This window comes from Helianthus annuus, chromosome 14, assembly GCF_002127325.2.
Source record: "Helianthus annuus cultivar XRQ/B chromosome 14, HanXRQr2.0-SUNRISE, whole genome shotgun sequence".
NCBI classification, from domain to species: Eukaryota; Viridiplantae; Streptophyta; class Magnoliopsida; order Asterales; family Asteraceae; genus Helianthus; species Helianthus annuus.
In genome coordinates this window covers 73924183-73940423 of record NC_035446.2, presented here as the reverse complement: position 1 = coordinate 73940423, position 16241 = coordinate 73924183, and the positions used below count along the sequence as shown (strand labels likewise).

The window sequence follows — 16241 nt, the reverse complement described above, 5'->3', positions numbered from 1 at the left end:
CTCTATAAAACAAAATGGTGCTTCTAATGGTTTACACAGAAGTTAGTGAATGCAGTCTTCATTGGAAACTCGAAGAACGGGACGTATAGTGGTAGATGAAGTTGCTGTCGTTCCTACTATATTATGTAATCTATCCTTGCTAACCTCTCTGATACGTGGTCGAATAACGGTGCTCGTTTATGTTTATGTTTAAGTTTTTTACTTAACTTTTAATCTTGAAAAGCCTACTTTTGATTAGATATGTGTTTTGCAGGTTTAACGAAGTTTAAGGTGTTTTTTGGGAGCTTTACGGGCCACCGGGACGCTTAACGGATCACCGGGATGCTTTACGGGTTAACCGGGAGCATGAAATTGAAAAAACGGAAAGCATGAGTTAGAGAGGTCGTCGGCAACGCCCCTTGAAAAGTCCCGTCGGCCAAGATCACGCGTATACAGGAGTTTAAGCCTTTGGACGGCTTTTGGCATTGAAGACCCATTGGTGACGGGCTGACAGCCGTCGCAAGCCGTCGACGGGCTGACAGCCGTCGCCAGCCGTCGATGGCTGGTAGATTGTGGAAACGCGAATTTTTGATTCCCTTGGTTCTTGGACGAATTAAAAGATATTCTTTGACCCAAAAAAACGGGAGTTACACATGCTTGGGAGTTTTAAATTGAGTACTTGGAGCCAAGGGACATCACCACATCATCTCCATTCCATCATACACACCTAGGCATCATCCGAATCAACCCGAATTGAAACCCTAGTTCATCCATTTTCTCCATTCTCTCATCACCATCATTCACCACAACCCTAATCACCATTATTCACTATCTCCAAGCATCAAGATGATCAAGAACAAGCTTCCTACATCCGGTGATCACATCTTTTCGATCATGTGCGGCTAATTCCTTGGAGGTTTCACCCCGGTGTAGGTTTTTGTAAGTCTAGGGTTTAAACAATGGTTTTAATTTGATTTTGTGACAACTTGAATTGTATTTGAATTGATTGATAATTGTCTTGCATTTGAACTATATTTGTGAATTGTCGAGTGAGTTGTGAAATTTGACTTTGCGAAACAAGTTTGTGAAATTATGCCTTGTCATTCAAAAGGGTTTACTTGTCCGAAGTAACGAAGTGCATTATGGTCCGTGATATGCGTTGATAGTAATTGGCACCTAAACTTCGTGATAGAAATCCGTTAATAACATATTCAAGTAAATCAAATTTAAAACGTGTAAGAATCCTAGGATTGCAATTACCGAACCGGGTGTGAGCCTTGTTCTCTTTATCTTGTTTAAACAATCAATTACATTTCTTGCATTTGCTAATTCCTAGTAGATAATCAATCCAATCAATTTAGTTAATTTTGTTCAACAAAAAAAAAACCATAAAAATATTCTAGCAAGATTCATAAGTTGTGACATCTGTTTAAAAAAAACCATTCGCAAACCACATCCTCTTCGTTTTTCGACCCCTTACTACCACTAGCTATCGTTAAGGGTAATTAGGGCTTATAAATCTTATCTTTGACCGGAGCGCGACACTCCGATCAAATTTTGGAGCCGTTGCCGGGGAGTGCGTGCGCTTTGTGTTTGGATTTTTGTTTGAATTTGCGTGATTAACTATTTAATTTGTTTAGTTTCTTTTTGTACTTTGTCTTTTCCTTGTTAGCGGGTTGTGTTACTTGTGCAGATTACAGGTAGTGCATGCATACAAGGAATTCCGGGAGGACTTCACCATTAGTCTATGAACCGAAAATTGAAAGAGTCGCAAGAAGGAACCTAGAAAGCCGGTTAGAAGCAACCCTTGTTTCTAACCAAGTCACCCAAACACCACAATTTACACCATCCATTGAAAGCGATTCAATGGCAAACCAAAATTCCAACCAAAACCTCAATTACCCAAACCTCAATCAAAATCAATTCCAAACTCGAGGAAACTTCAATCCCGCCCAAAATGTCCAACCTATACCTCAACAGCAACCGGGTGGTGTTAACAATTCAAGACCACCCACACCACCTTTCCCAAACCAAAAACCAAAAACCAAAATCCAAAGAACACCCCAACAACAAAACCTTCACTGACATAACTCCTTACCCACTCAACTTGATGACCGGAATGTTATTTCCGATCGTAGAGGCAACCGAGATCGTGGCAATCCCGCGAAGGACGATCCTTTCTTTAATTTAGATGATTTGAGAAATGTTATCCCCGATGATGAGCCATTTAGCGTTCCCGGTTACCAATCACTAGAATATGTGAGTATTCACTCGGAATACTCGGATGATGGGGGTAACTATGATAATCGGGTCGATGATGATGGTTGGGGGTATGTGAACCGGGGGAATGTCTACAACGCTAGAGGGTTTGACGACGATGAATTTGGCTATCAAAATGCCTATTTCATGGGGGATGACAATTACGGGTATGGGAATGTGAGAAATGACGGTTACGGAAACAACCGAAACCCACGAAACAACAATCAAAGGAACCGGATTATGGGTTCTACAACAACAATAATAATGTGAACCATAACCGAATTCCTCGTTTTGTGGGAGAAGGTAATCAAGGTGGAAACCTAGGAGGTAATAGAGGAGGTGATCGAAGGGATAATCGAAGACTGGTTGATCAAGAAGTTAACGGCCCACGTCGTTGTCAACAACCTCCAATGGGAGTAAAAGACCGTTTTAGGCTGGTGGTCATCGACAATGACTCACCAATCGTATGCGAAAGAAGAATGTTCAATTGCAAACCCCATTACATCAACATACTTCCCCACTTCAATGGGAGGTCCAATGATGAACCATACATTCATTTGGCGGAGTTTTCGGCCATATGTAGCACTATTGGGAGGCATGATTTTGCACTGGAAGAGGTCAAGCTTCAGTTATTTCAGTTTTCGCTAAAGGATAAGGCGAAACAATGGTTCCTTACACTTCCGGCAAACAGTATTCGTACATGGGGCGAGATGCAACAAGTCTTTCTTGACGAGTATTACTCAATGGCGAAGACCGATGATGCTAGAGATGAAATAAGATCTTTTCGTCAACTTTCGAGTGAACCATTACATGAAGCATTCACTCGGTACAAGGAATGGATTTGGAAGTGCCCACATCATCAAATAGTAAAGTGGGAATTGGTTAAGTGTTTTGTGAGATGGTTGGATGACGAGACATGGAACCACCTCGAGTCAACGAGCAACGGAACATTGTTGAGTAACCATGAAGATGACGATTGGGATTTTCTTGAGCGGATGAGCAAGCGGTCAAAGTCAAAGGAGTCGGCCGATAGAGCTAAAAAAAATCCCGTTTCCCAGTCACTTCCTGATCTTGACTCTAAGGATCGGATTTCTACTCTAGAACGAGAGATAGCTTGTATGAAGAGGAAGGAGGTGAATGCAGTGCAATTTACGGTTTGTGAAGATTGTGGAGAGATTGGTCATCGGACCGATCAATGTCAAACGGGACCTGGTGACTACACCAAAGAGGTAAATCAAGTGTTCGGAGATAGAAAGAACAATGATATGAATTCGAACACTTATCATCCCGGATTAAGAAATCACCCCAACTTCCGATATGGGAATGCTGCAAATCAAATGAACCCAAATTTTCAACCGGGTAACCAAAGCGGGTCATCATATCAAAATCGTCAAGGTGGTAATCAAGGGGGTTACCAACGTAATTACAATCAAGGGTACCAAGGTCGGGACAATAATTACCAAGGTGGGTACCAAAGGAATTACAACAATCAAGGCGGTAATGGAAGTGGGTCGAATAATCAAGCCGGTGGTGGTGATTCGTTAAACTCTAAAGTTGAAGCTATTATGAATGCTATCCCCAATTCAAATCCGAAATGAAGAAAGAGATTGAAGTAAGAGATAAATCCCACAAGGCTTTGGAGAAGCAAGTTGGGCAACTTGCACAAGAAATGGCTCAGATTCGTGGAAGTGGAGGAGGACTTCCAAGTGACACCACGGTGATCCCTAAGCATCAAGGATCGAGCTCGAAGAACACACGTGAGGTACCAATAAATAAAATTTCTTTACGTAGTGGTCGAGTCATAGATAGTGGAATCGAGCCACCACCACCCAAGTTTGTGGAAGGGGTGGTGGAGGATGCTAGTGATGATGAAGGTAGCGACGGTCAAATGGGTCAAAATCAAAATAAAAATGATGCAAGAGTTAATAACAATACACCCGTTGTGACCGTCCTAGTCCCAAAAGCTAAGGACAAGGGTGTGGAGGTTAATACAGCCCCTTATCCTGAAGCTTTGTTAGGACCATCTAAGAAAGTGGTAAATAAATGAGGCCCACAACAAGAAGAGACGTGGGAAACTTTTAAACAAGTTAAAATCAATTTACCACTCTTGGATGCAATTAAACAAGTACATTCATATGCTAAGTATCTGAAAGAATTATGCACCCAAAAGCGGACTCACAAGTTTCCTAAGAAACTTGATTTAACCGAAAAATGTGAGTTCGATCCTTTCGGGTGCACTTCTACCAAAACTTCGAGATCCAGGGGCACCCATAATTTCAATACAAGTTGGTGAATTTAAAATGACTCGGGCACTTTTGGATCTTGGGGCAAGTGTGAGTATCTTGACGGGTAGTTTATATGACCAATATGATTTTGGTCCACTTCAAACGTCAAACACCACCGCGGTGTTAGCCGATTTGACCCCTAAACTACCCCGTGGGATAGTCACGAATGTAATAGTTAAGGTCAAGGAATTTTACTATCCGGTGGACTTTCTTGTACTTGATTATGTTTCTTTGGACTGAACCAAGCAACCAGCGGTTATCCTAGGTCGACCATTTTTGGCAACATCGAGTGCTCAAATAAATTGCAAATCGGGCACGGTCGACATGACTTTTGGTGACCGTCGGTTGTGGTTAAATGTCTTTTCAGGATTGACGGATCCTCTAGACGGCGATGAATGCTATATGGCGGATATTGTAGATGAGTGTATACCTCTATGCGACATTAATGTCGAGGAGGAAAGCACAATAGAGGAGTTTTTCATGTTTGACAGGTTGCAAAGGGAGACAAATCGAAGCATGGATGAGGAGGTGAAAGAATTAGAGGTATTAGCGGCTAGGGAAGGAAGGCCCACTTGGACACATCAAGTGGAAAGCCTCCCGGAAAGCATTGACACCAAGTTAAAGCCGTCGTTAGAAGAACCTCCGGTTGTAGAGTTGAAGGAGCTACCCAAGCATCTCAAGTATGCTTATGTGGGTGAAGGTAGCACGCTTCCGGTCATTATAGGATCCAACTTGACCGGGGAGCAAGAATATAAGTTGATGAAGGTTTTGGTCACTCATAGAGCTGCTATAGGGTGGACCATTGCAGATTTGAAAGGGATTAGTCCCTCGGTGGTGATGCACAAAATCATCACAGAAGATGGCGTTAATCCTTCCCGCAACACACAATGGAGACTGAATCCGAACATGCGGGAAGTAGTTAAGAAGGAGGTTTTGAAATGGCTAGATGCGGGTATTATATATCCCATTTCTGATAGCCAGGGGGTGAGCCTGACACAAACAGTTCCTAAGAAGGCATGTATTCAAGTCGTCACAAACGACGCAGGTGAAGAGGTCGCCACTCGGCCGGTAACCGGGTAGCGTATTTGTATTGATTATAGGAAGTTAAATGCCGCTACTTCTAAAAGTCATTTCCCTTTACCATTTATTGATCAACTTGTCGAGAAATTAGCCAGACAAAAATTTTATTGTTTCTTGGATGGCTATTCAGGTTACAATCAAATTGCTATACATTCGGAAGATCAAGCAAAGACTACCTTTACGTGTCCATACGGTACCTTCGCATTTAGGCGAATGCCCTTTGGACTTTGTAATACCCCCGCCATCTTTCAAAGGTGTATGATGATTATTTTTTCTGATATGGTGGGGGAGTCTTTGGAAATCTTCACTGATGATTTCTTGATATTTGGATCATCATTTGATACATGCCATGAGCAACTCGAAAAAGTTTTGAAAAGATGTGTTGATAAAAATTTAGTTTTGAGTTGGGAAAAGAGCCATTTTATGGTTCAAGAGGGGATTGTTTTGGGGCATGTGGTGTCAAGTCATGGGACAGAGGTTGACCGTGCAAAAGTGCAAGTCATCTCTACCTTACCTTATCCCACGAATGTTAAGGGTATTAGATCATTTTTGGGTCACGCGGGGTTTTATAGAAGGTTCATAAAAGGTTTTAGTGATATAACAAAACCTCTATGTAAATTGTTGCTAAAAGATCAACCGTTTGAATTCAATAAAGATTGTCAAAATGCCTTTAATGTGTTGAAGAAAAAGTTGGTTGTGGCCCCAATCTTGCATTCACCGAATTGGTCATTACCATTCGAAATTATGTGTAAAAATTTTATTGTTTCTTGGATGGCTATTCAGGTTACAATCAAATTGCTATACATCCAGAAGACCAAGCAAAGAATACCTTTACGTGTCCATACGGTACCTTCGCATTTAGGCGAATGCCCTTTGGACTTTGTAATGCCCCACCACCTTTCAAAGGTGCATGATGAGTATTTTTTTCCGATATGGTGGGGGAGTCTTTGGAAATCTTCATGGATGATTTCTCGATATTTGGATCATCATTTGAAACATGCATTGACCAACTCGAAAAAGTTTTGAAAAGATGTGTTGATAAAAATTTAGTTTTGAGTTGGGAAAAGAGCCATTTTATGGTTCAAGAAGGGATTGTGATGGGGCATGTGGTGTCAAGTCATGGGATAGAGGTTGACCGTGCAAAAGTGCAAGTCATCTCTACCTTACATTATCCCACGAATCTTAAGGGTATTAGATCATTTTTGGGTGATGCGGGGTTTTATAGAAGGTTCATATACTACGCAAGAAACCGGTAGACAAGAAACCGGTGGCCATATACTACGCAGGTAAGACTCTCTCGGATGCACAATTAGATTATATAACTACCGAGAAAGAGCTACTTGCGGTGGTATATGCATTGGATAAATTTCGTGCTTATATATGGGGTGCTAAGGTCATTGTGTATTCTGACCATTCTTCAGTTAGGTATCTCATGGACAAGAAAGATGCAAAGCCGAGGTTAATTCGATGGGTGCTCTTGTTACACGAATTTGACCTAGAAATTCGAGACAAGAAAGGGAGTGAGAATGTGGTTGCGGACCACTTGCCTCGATTGGTAGTGGAGGAGGATTCTTCTCGTGTGGAAATTAATGAGAATTTCCCAGATGAGCAAATTCTGAAAGTTTCAATATTACCATGGTATGCTAATATTGTTAATTATTTGGTTACAGGTGACATGCCAGCTCATTGTGATAGAAGGAAGAGGTTGCACTTCCTTTCTCAAATCAAGTACTACACATTGGAAGAACCAAACTTATTCAAGATATGTCCGGATCAAATCGTTCGAAGATGCATACCCGACGAGGAGATTCTTAGTGTCTTGATGCACTAGCATTCATTTGCTTGTGGGGGCCATTTCAGTGGTCACAAAAGTGGGCACAAAGTGCTCAATAGCGGTCTTTATTGGCCGATTATTTTTAAGGACACATTTAATTTCGCTAAAAACTACATTGAGTGTCAAAAGTTGGCGGGTATTTCCAAAAGGGATGAGATGCCCATGCAACCGATCCTCATTGTAGTTATTTTTGATGTGTGGGGAATCGATTTCATGGGCCCATTCCCTAATTTGCAAGGCAACTTATACATCTTTGTGGCGGTCGATTATGTATCCAAGTTGTAGGATCGCGTACTGACCCGAACGAGTCAATCGGAGGTGTTCTAATCCGTTTCAGGTGCGGAATAACAAGAAACGAACACGAAAAACAGCTTCTTCTACTAAATCTTGCCTTGTATATTGATTTCACACTGATTACAAGTCAATCGGCACTTCGGCAGCAGTTCGGTATCGGAAACAAGACGTCACTAATGATTTCGCTCATCAAAGACCTATATATAGTCATGGGATTTCGCTCATAGGACACATGTCCATAAAAGCGAAATCACCTGTGTTCATAAAAGCGAAATCACATGTAATCTACTGATTTCCCACATAGTGACATGTTCATATATGGGAAATCAACTTTCTAATTTCCCACATAGTGACATGTCCATCCATATATGGGAAATCAACTTTCTTGGGAAATCTCGTACAATGTGCCCTGATCTAACATTCTAAGACTAAGACTCGATACAAGACGAAGTCGACAGATGTGTGCACCAACAAACTCCCCCTTAGATGTTGACGAGTCTTAAGTGTCGAGTCTTCGCATCTTCAGTCTTGATCAGTCTTCGGGCTTCCAAAATCCCTATCTATCTCTTGCATCTTCAAACTCTTTCTCTGACAAACTCCCCCTCAAAACATGCTGGGATCAAAGTCTGACTTTTACAGCATCAGAATGGCAACCTGGCTTTACATAGTCCTCAGTTGTTGAAACCTGACTCTTATTCAGCTCAAGAAATCCTGCACATTCTCTACCCAAAACATAAGATTCACAAGAATAAAATATTTAACAAATTATCAAAATTGCATGCACTTACACTGACTCTTCTACAATCAATATACAATCCGATATTAACATTTATCATTTAACAAGTTTCTTTTTACTGAAACACTTTACAATTAAATTCTCCCAAACCTGTTCATCATGTTTAGCACTCGGAATTTTGAAGCTCTTCAATATCAGTCGTCGAAAATCTTTTTGAATTTTTCAAAATTTTATGCTAAAACACACTGAAAATCTTTTTGGAATTTTGTGAAATAAACGAAATAAAATGTAGTAAAGAAATATTTACATACAATATTTTTTCGAGTTTGTGTAAGGGGATCATATCAGTTTATGAGACAAATCAACAACACCGTTAAGCTTTAAACATTTTAAGTTTTAAACGATTCACTTAGATTGTCAGTATATTGATCCACTTAAATTTTCACACAAAGTTCAACTGTTTTGAGATACGAGATTAATTTCTTAATGACTTAAGCTTATTCACGTGTCCCACCTCAGAATATACTCTCGTATCCAGATCCCAATATTCAGTCTTACAGGTGAATATACCTAGATGATATCTGTAAGGGGTTAGGTGCGAAACCGTGAGAGCCCAGGTCAGAACTTCCGTTCAGTAGAGAGATGACGGCTCGACTTTTGGTGGGTCCCCTTTAGAGGATCTTTTTTTACAGCAGCAATGACTATGAATTTTATTGTTTCATCGATTTGCTGAGGGCGGCGCTTTTTCAAGCATTTGCAGAAAGCATTATCCGGGGACTAGGTCAGTACTTCCATACAGCAGAAGTCCCGGGATAATACCCCAGATATCACTAAACATAAAGACCTAGTATCTCAGAATAAGGGACCTTTCAAACAAGATTTCGGGGGTTACCCATATATCCGAGAGATGTTACCCACGAATTAAGCAAGTTTGAAATTTAGGTTTATATCTCGTCACAATCTATTAAATGTGCAAAAACCTAGTGACACATCATCAGTGAGACCGTTTATCACTATTTTAACTCTCCAATTCTTTAGCATGCCGTGATTGTCCACTGATGTACTATCATTTCCTCTTTTATACAACAAAACTCATTTTTGATTTTATCATGTTTTTGTCTTTTTCAAATTTTCTAATGTTTTTGGATTTTCTGTGAAATTTTTACTCCCCCTAAAATGCAAACACATTAAAAAAATTTGAAAACTATCTAAACTCTTGACCCACTTGAAGAAACAAAATAAAAAACAAACTGTACAAATAAAATGACAACTGATATCAAATCACTTCAAAATGCCATCCACTTGGCATAAACAATCAGAACTCCCCCTCACAACAACCATTTTCTCATTTAGATTTCAAAACACTTAAGTTTGTATTAATCAAAATGATTTTTCCGGAAAATGAGTTTGTGTTTACCATTTGTAGATTTACCACTTGTTAAGCACGGGGACATGGTTCATCATCTTGTTCATCTATTTATCATGTATAGTAAATCAAGTACAATTTAATGTCCCTGATTTACCATTTGCAATTAAGCAACCTCTGTACCATTTGAAGAAAATATACTACCAATTGTAGGAATATCACATCTACACAACCATTTTATCAATCAGGATGTCGATTCCTGCTTCGCACTTACCAACCTGGAAGCTCCGGCTTAGTCCTTTCACCTGTAAAATTTTAACAATTTCAACAAACTTTCATACAAACTCATTAAACATGAAAGATGCCGATTCCTGATCCACGATTACAAACTTGGGATCTCCGGCAAGTCAGGTGTTTAATCAAACATAACATCCACCCAAGCCTGACCCGCCTTAGGTGATTTTGGAACACATCTGTGCCACCAACACTTTGATTTATAAAACTCTTTAGCACCCTTAACTTTCTTAACAACCATTTTCCCGAAAATGTGCTTGACTTTCCCGTTGAAAGCCTTCTCAACATCAAATTCTCCCTTATTAGCGAAGAATTGATTTGAGATCTCTACTTTTCCCACTTTCTTCATCAAATTTTCCTTTGACAATGGAGGAAAATTTTCATCGTTCACCTCTGGAACGGAAATCACAACTCTTTTCTCAACCGATGACTCCTCTGATTTTATGGAATCAGATTCATTGTCAGAACTACTTTCTGTTTTAACAACCCACTTTTGTTTGTTCAAATCACCTCTTCTTTTGTAAAAACGTTTTGAGCTTTCACCCTTTTCAAAACTTGAATTTTCAAACAAATTACCATTTTTCACCAGTTGTTCTTTTCTAACAACACACATCTTTTTCAAATTAGAGTTAGAAGAAACTCCCTGTTTTTGGTAATTGGTCTTTGGACAATTCCAAGCTATATGACCAATTTCTTGACATTTGAAGCAGGTTCTTTTGTCAACTCTCTCAGCAGACTTTCTCACATTCTTCTTCACTTAAGTAAGAAACTCCTGGTTTGACTGCTTCCAGAATGGTTTCTTCTGTTCATCCTCTGAGCTTCCTCCTGAAACAAATTTTGTTTTTGGCTTATTAGTTTTCTGATTTTTATAATTTTATGACGAACTAAAACCAAGACCTTTCTTTTTGAGATTACCGTTATGGTTTGGTTTCTTTTGGAAATTATAACCACAACCGTAACCCATTTTCTTGTTTACTCTTTGTTGAATCCTTGAAGTGTAAGGTTTAGGTTTTGCAGAAAGATTTAAATCTTTTATTTCAGAAATATTAATTTCTGTTAATTTGAAAACCTTTTTGATCATTTCAGTTTTAACACTTCTTATTGGGAATTCTTCATCAGAAAATAATTTGTCTGAATTATTCAAGGTATAAGCAACCTTAAACATTTCATCATTCAAATTATTATTTGATAACAAGAATTCTTTATTATAAACCCTTTTACCCGGCGAACTCGGACTCTTCTCAGACGAACTCAAGCTATCTGTTTTAGACTCCGACTTTGACCCTTCATCCATATCCAACACCTGATCGACAACTTTCTTAATTAACTCAGACTCATGATCAGTGTCAGACGCTGTGAATGTAACATCAATATTGTCTGGTAATTCATCAGTGATTTCAGACTTTAATTTGATTTTTAGAGCCTTGTCTACTTGTTCCTCGCTTGGTTTCCTGGGGGAATAACACTCAAAGATAGGAGGCGGACATATGTTATACTTGACACTTTGTGACTTACCAGTATCCTCTTCCTTTTCTTTCTTCTTCTTGAAAGCTTTAAGACCTGCAACAGTAGGATAAACCCGATCAATCAGATAATCACAAGTCGTATAACTCAAAAGTAATCGGTTAATCCTTTCACTCTCAATTTTCTCAAGTTCCAGCTCCTTCTTAAGCTTAGCACAATCTTCGATGTAATCATTAATGACACTTTGCTTTGTCATCAAAGTTGCACTCAATTTGTCATTTTCTTTCTCGATTTCAGCATTCGTTCTTTTCAAACTATCAACTGTCCTGTTCAGTACATCGTATGACTCTTTTACGTACTTCACATCTGACAGTAAATCTTCCTTAATCTTCTCTACATCAGCAATCTTTTTATCTTTTTCTTCACAAACTTTGCAAGACTCTGAACATTTCTCACAAGGCTTTGTCACTTCAACTATCTTTTCAACTTCAACAAGTTTCTCGACCTCAACAATCTTTTCAACAATCTTTTCTACTTCGACCACTCTTTCAACTTCAACTATTTTCTCAACTTCCACAAGTTTCTCGACTTCGACAATTTTTTCCACTACTTTCTCTATCTCAACAATCTTTTCTTTTACAATCTTAGCAGTTGCTTCATCTTTTGTTTCTACAGCTTCAGTCTTCGCCTTTTCATCAGCGAGTAGCTTTGCTGCTTCTAGCTCTCTCTGTAATCGAGCAATCTTCTTCTGATTCAGCATCTCAACTTTATCTGCATAGAAAAAATTAAAACTGTCAGGATCAATGCTTTTTCGACATTTGTTAAGATATTCTTCCTCATCATCCGTACCAACATCACTTCCAAGATCTGGAAATATCGGAGTCCTTTTCTGACAATCCTCATGTTGATCCAGAATCCTGGTAACAAGTGCCACATCAGGTTTAGTTCCACTAGGTATATACTTTTCCCAGCTAAACCCCTGTGCAACAACCTCATCACTTTGATCTATTATTCCAAAATAAGCTTTCCTATTGGCTTCTTCAATCATTCTCCCATGAGCAGTTTGCGGTTCCTTTTGTTGAGGTTGTTGATTGATTTGATGAAAGATTGATTTCTGATAATAATTGCTCTTTTCTTGACTTCCAGTTGACTCTAGGTTCTTACATTCCCGTTTAAAGTGACCTTTTCCTTTACATCGAAAACAGGTAACCTTTGACTTGTCAAAACCAAGTGGAGAGGTAGCCATCCCTCGAAACTCGTCTCTGCCAGTAATCTGTTGAAATTTTTCAGCTCTCCTGCAGGCACTAGCTAAGCACCACTTCACATCCATCAGCTCAAGCTCTTCTGCATCGATTTGATCGTAATCTTCCTTTGTGAGCATCGGATTACCAATTCTTCCAGCAATCAAACTTTCATACGACTCTAACCTGGCGACAAGAGATGCCATGTGTTGCTTTGCCACCTCAGGAGAAAGATGTTGACCATTTTGAATGTTCAAGGTCACATTACACTGCAGATTTGTAGAATTTTGCTTCTGAGGACTAGGTGTGTTGCTGTTTGGATCAAAGCTTGAGAAAGATGAAGTAGATCCTCCACTTTGAGTTGTAGTACTTTCATTTGGACTTGCAGAACCAACAACACTGAATGCAGTACTAATCTTTGGACTTTGACTGGGAGTGGCCTCAAATTTGTTCCCTCGATAGTATAAACTGACATCTTGCTTGGCATTTGGATTTGTTATTATAGCAGTCTTCTGAATATCAAGCTCCTGTTCTTCAATCTTCTGGATAAACTGAGCCAAGTTCATACTCTCAGTCTTCCTCATGAGTTTCACAATCATCAGATACGTTCCCCACTTCTGTTGGATAAAGCCTCTGCTAACTTATCAACCCACTCATCATCATCTTTTTGAATATCCAATCTTACCATTTCTAGAACCAGATGACAGTATGTATCTATTGTCTGTTTCGTAGTTTCATGATCAAAAGCAGTAAACATGTTAAACGACTTCTTCAATAATGCCATTTTGTTTTTGATCATGTCAGCACTCCCTCTGAATTTCTGAATTAATGCCTCCCAAATTGATCTAGTTGTTCCGTTATGTTGAAGTAAGACGAAGATGTCTTCTTTAACTGCTTGCTGTAAAATGTTGATCATCATCTTTTCACTAGTATATTTCAGCTTGTCAGCTTCTGTAAAATCATTGAAACCCTTTTCCAACCCACGCTCATTCTTTGGTCTCTCATAGTCTTTCAGCAGTGAACACCAAGCATCGAATCTGTATGCTTGAACCCAATTCTCAAACCGGTTTTTCCAACCCTGAAAATCTTCAATATACATCAACTTTGGTGGTTTCTGATGAGTACCCGTCTCATTCTCACTGTATACAGTCTCAGCAGCAGTGACAGGTGCAACCGGTGTTGCAAAAGCATTGTAAAACTCTTCCGTGTTTCGATAATCAGGTGATACTTCGGGAAATACCTTCAAACAAACAAACAAACGATCAGTTTAAACGGACTTATCAATTAACTGAACCAAACTAATACTCGAACTGATGAATATTTTGTGCGGACTGAAGATTGACAAACTGTGCGGACTGCTATGACCCGGATCAAAATCAAACGACCTTGAACGAGTTTGAATTCAAAAGGACTGAACCACCTCTCTTGTGAACTGATTTAATACGATCTTTCAATAGAACTTTTGATGTGAACTGAGCAATTGATTGAAATCACTTTACGACAAAAATTATTTGATTACCACAAACTTATTGATTGGACCGAGAATTTTGAATCACATGCAATTATCAACTCAAGCAACCTTAACCGACAAAATAAATGGGATCTGATTTAATAACACCTCTCGAATTATTGATATTATCAATTAAAATGGCCGACACCTATAATACTTCATATGTTGATTGGGCCGCTAACAAACATTTGTTGATTGGGCCGAAGATATAAGGTGGACAGTCGATAACTTTCAATTTATGATATGTAATGTGATTGGGCCGATGACTACACCTCACATACAATTACCCATGCAACCAAATAGTTAGTGGCCGACAAATCTTTATCCTTTCTTATCCTATTTGACCGAGATTCATAACAGATGACAAATACTTTTTAATGTCTGATTGAGCCGTTCAATGAAAGGCCTGATATTCTCGTAATCACTTGGGTCAATAAAAACAGTGATCCGACAACCGATCTACAAAGCTCATTGGACCTCTAAATCCACTTAACCGACAAGCATCAATTCACTCATATCTAATTGGGCCGCACAATGTATGATCTGAGACAATTTAGTATCACAAGAAACTATTAATTGGGCCTATTCAATTCACATGTGATCGCCTGCAGCCGACATCATAATTGTTTAGATAATTCTGATTGGACCGATTAAATGTCTTGGGTCGCAAAACAATGACAGGTCAAGCGAAATTAGGTTATTGGTTTGACTTGGAGCGAAATCAGGTTGAGTCTAAGAGCGAAATCAAGGGTCTGGGTGGTCCTATGAGCGAAATCAGAGGTTTAGGTTGGTCCTATGAGCGAAATCAGAGGTTTAGGGTGGTTCTATGAGCGAAATCTGGTGTATCTTGGAGCGAACTCAAGGGTTGTCCATATGAGCGAAATCAAATCGGAAGGTAATTTGGTCCATTTTTAGTCCGAATTTCAGTGTGAAACTTTCAGGGATTTGCCTATGCTCAATTTCCTATGATCTGTGAAATTTTGGTCCGATTCTAACCGTGAAATCTTCCTGAACAGATAAAAGAGGGTGTAGAAGACAGAGAATGAAGCTGTAATGGCATGAACTCCTCGTCCTAAGCTCTGATACCACTTGTAGGATCGCGTACTGACCCGAACGAGTCAATCGGAGGTGTTCTAATCCGTTTCAGGTGCGGAATAACAAGAAACGAACACGAAAAATAGCTTGTTCTACTAAATCTTGCCTTGTATATTGATTTCACACTGATTACAAGTCAATCGGCACTTCGGCAATAGTTCGGTACCGAAATCAAGACGTCACTAATGATTTCGCTCATTAAAGACCTATATATAGTCATGGGATTTCGCTCATAGGACACATGTCCATAAAAGCGAAATCACCTATGTTTATAAAAGCGAAATCACATGTAATCTCCTGATTTCCCACATAGTGACATTCTGATTTCCCACATAGTGACATGTTCATATATGGGAAATCAACTTTCTGATTTCCCACATAGTGACATGTCACTTTCTTGGGAAATCTCGTACAACGTGCCCTGATCTAACATTCTAAGACTAAGACTCGATACAAGACGAAGTCGACAGATGTATGCACCAACACAAGTGGGTCGAAGCGATTGCCACCAAGACGAATGACCATACCGTCGTTTGCAACTTTGTACAAACAAACATAATTTCTAGATTTGGGAATCCCCGAGTGATCATTAGTGATGGGGGATCTCACTTTAAGAATTTTAACTTTGGCAAACTCTTAAAATGGTATGGTCTTGACCATCGAATTGCTACTCCCTATCACCCACAAACAAGTGGTCAAGTGGAAGTTTCAAATAGACAAATAAAAGAAATTTTGCAAAAGACCGTTCGACCGGACCGAAAGGATTGCTCGACGAAGTTGAATGATGCTTTATGGGCTTATAGA

General features: G+C 39.4%; 1 protein-coding gene across 1 annotated transcript; it reads left to right on the top strand.

Moving 5' to 3' along the window:
• The first annotated feature begins 2648 nt into the window (after positions 1-2648).
• LOC110906778 (SWI5-dependent HO expression protein 3-like) lies at positions 2649-3836 on the top strand. Its single transcript, XM_022151857.1, has one exon. It carries the CDS (start codon positions 2649-2651, stop codon positions 3834-3836), a length of 1188 nt encoding a protein of 395 aa, XP_022007549.1.
• Positions 3837-16241: the final 12405 nt, after the last annotated feature.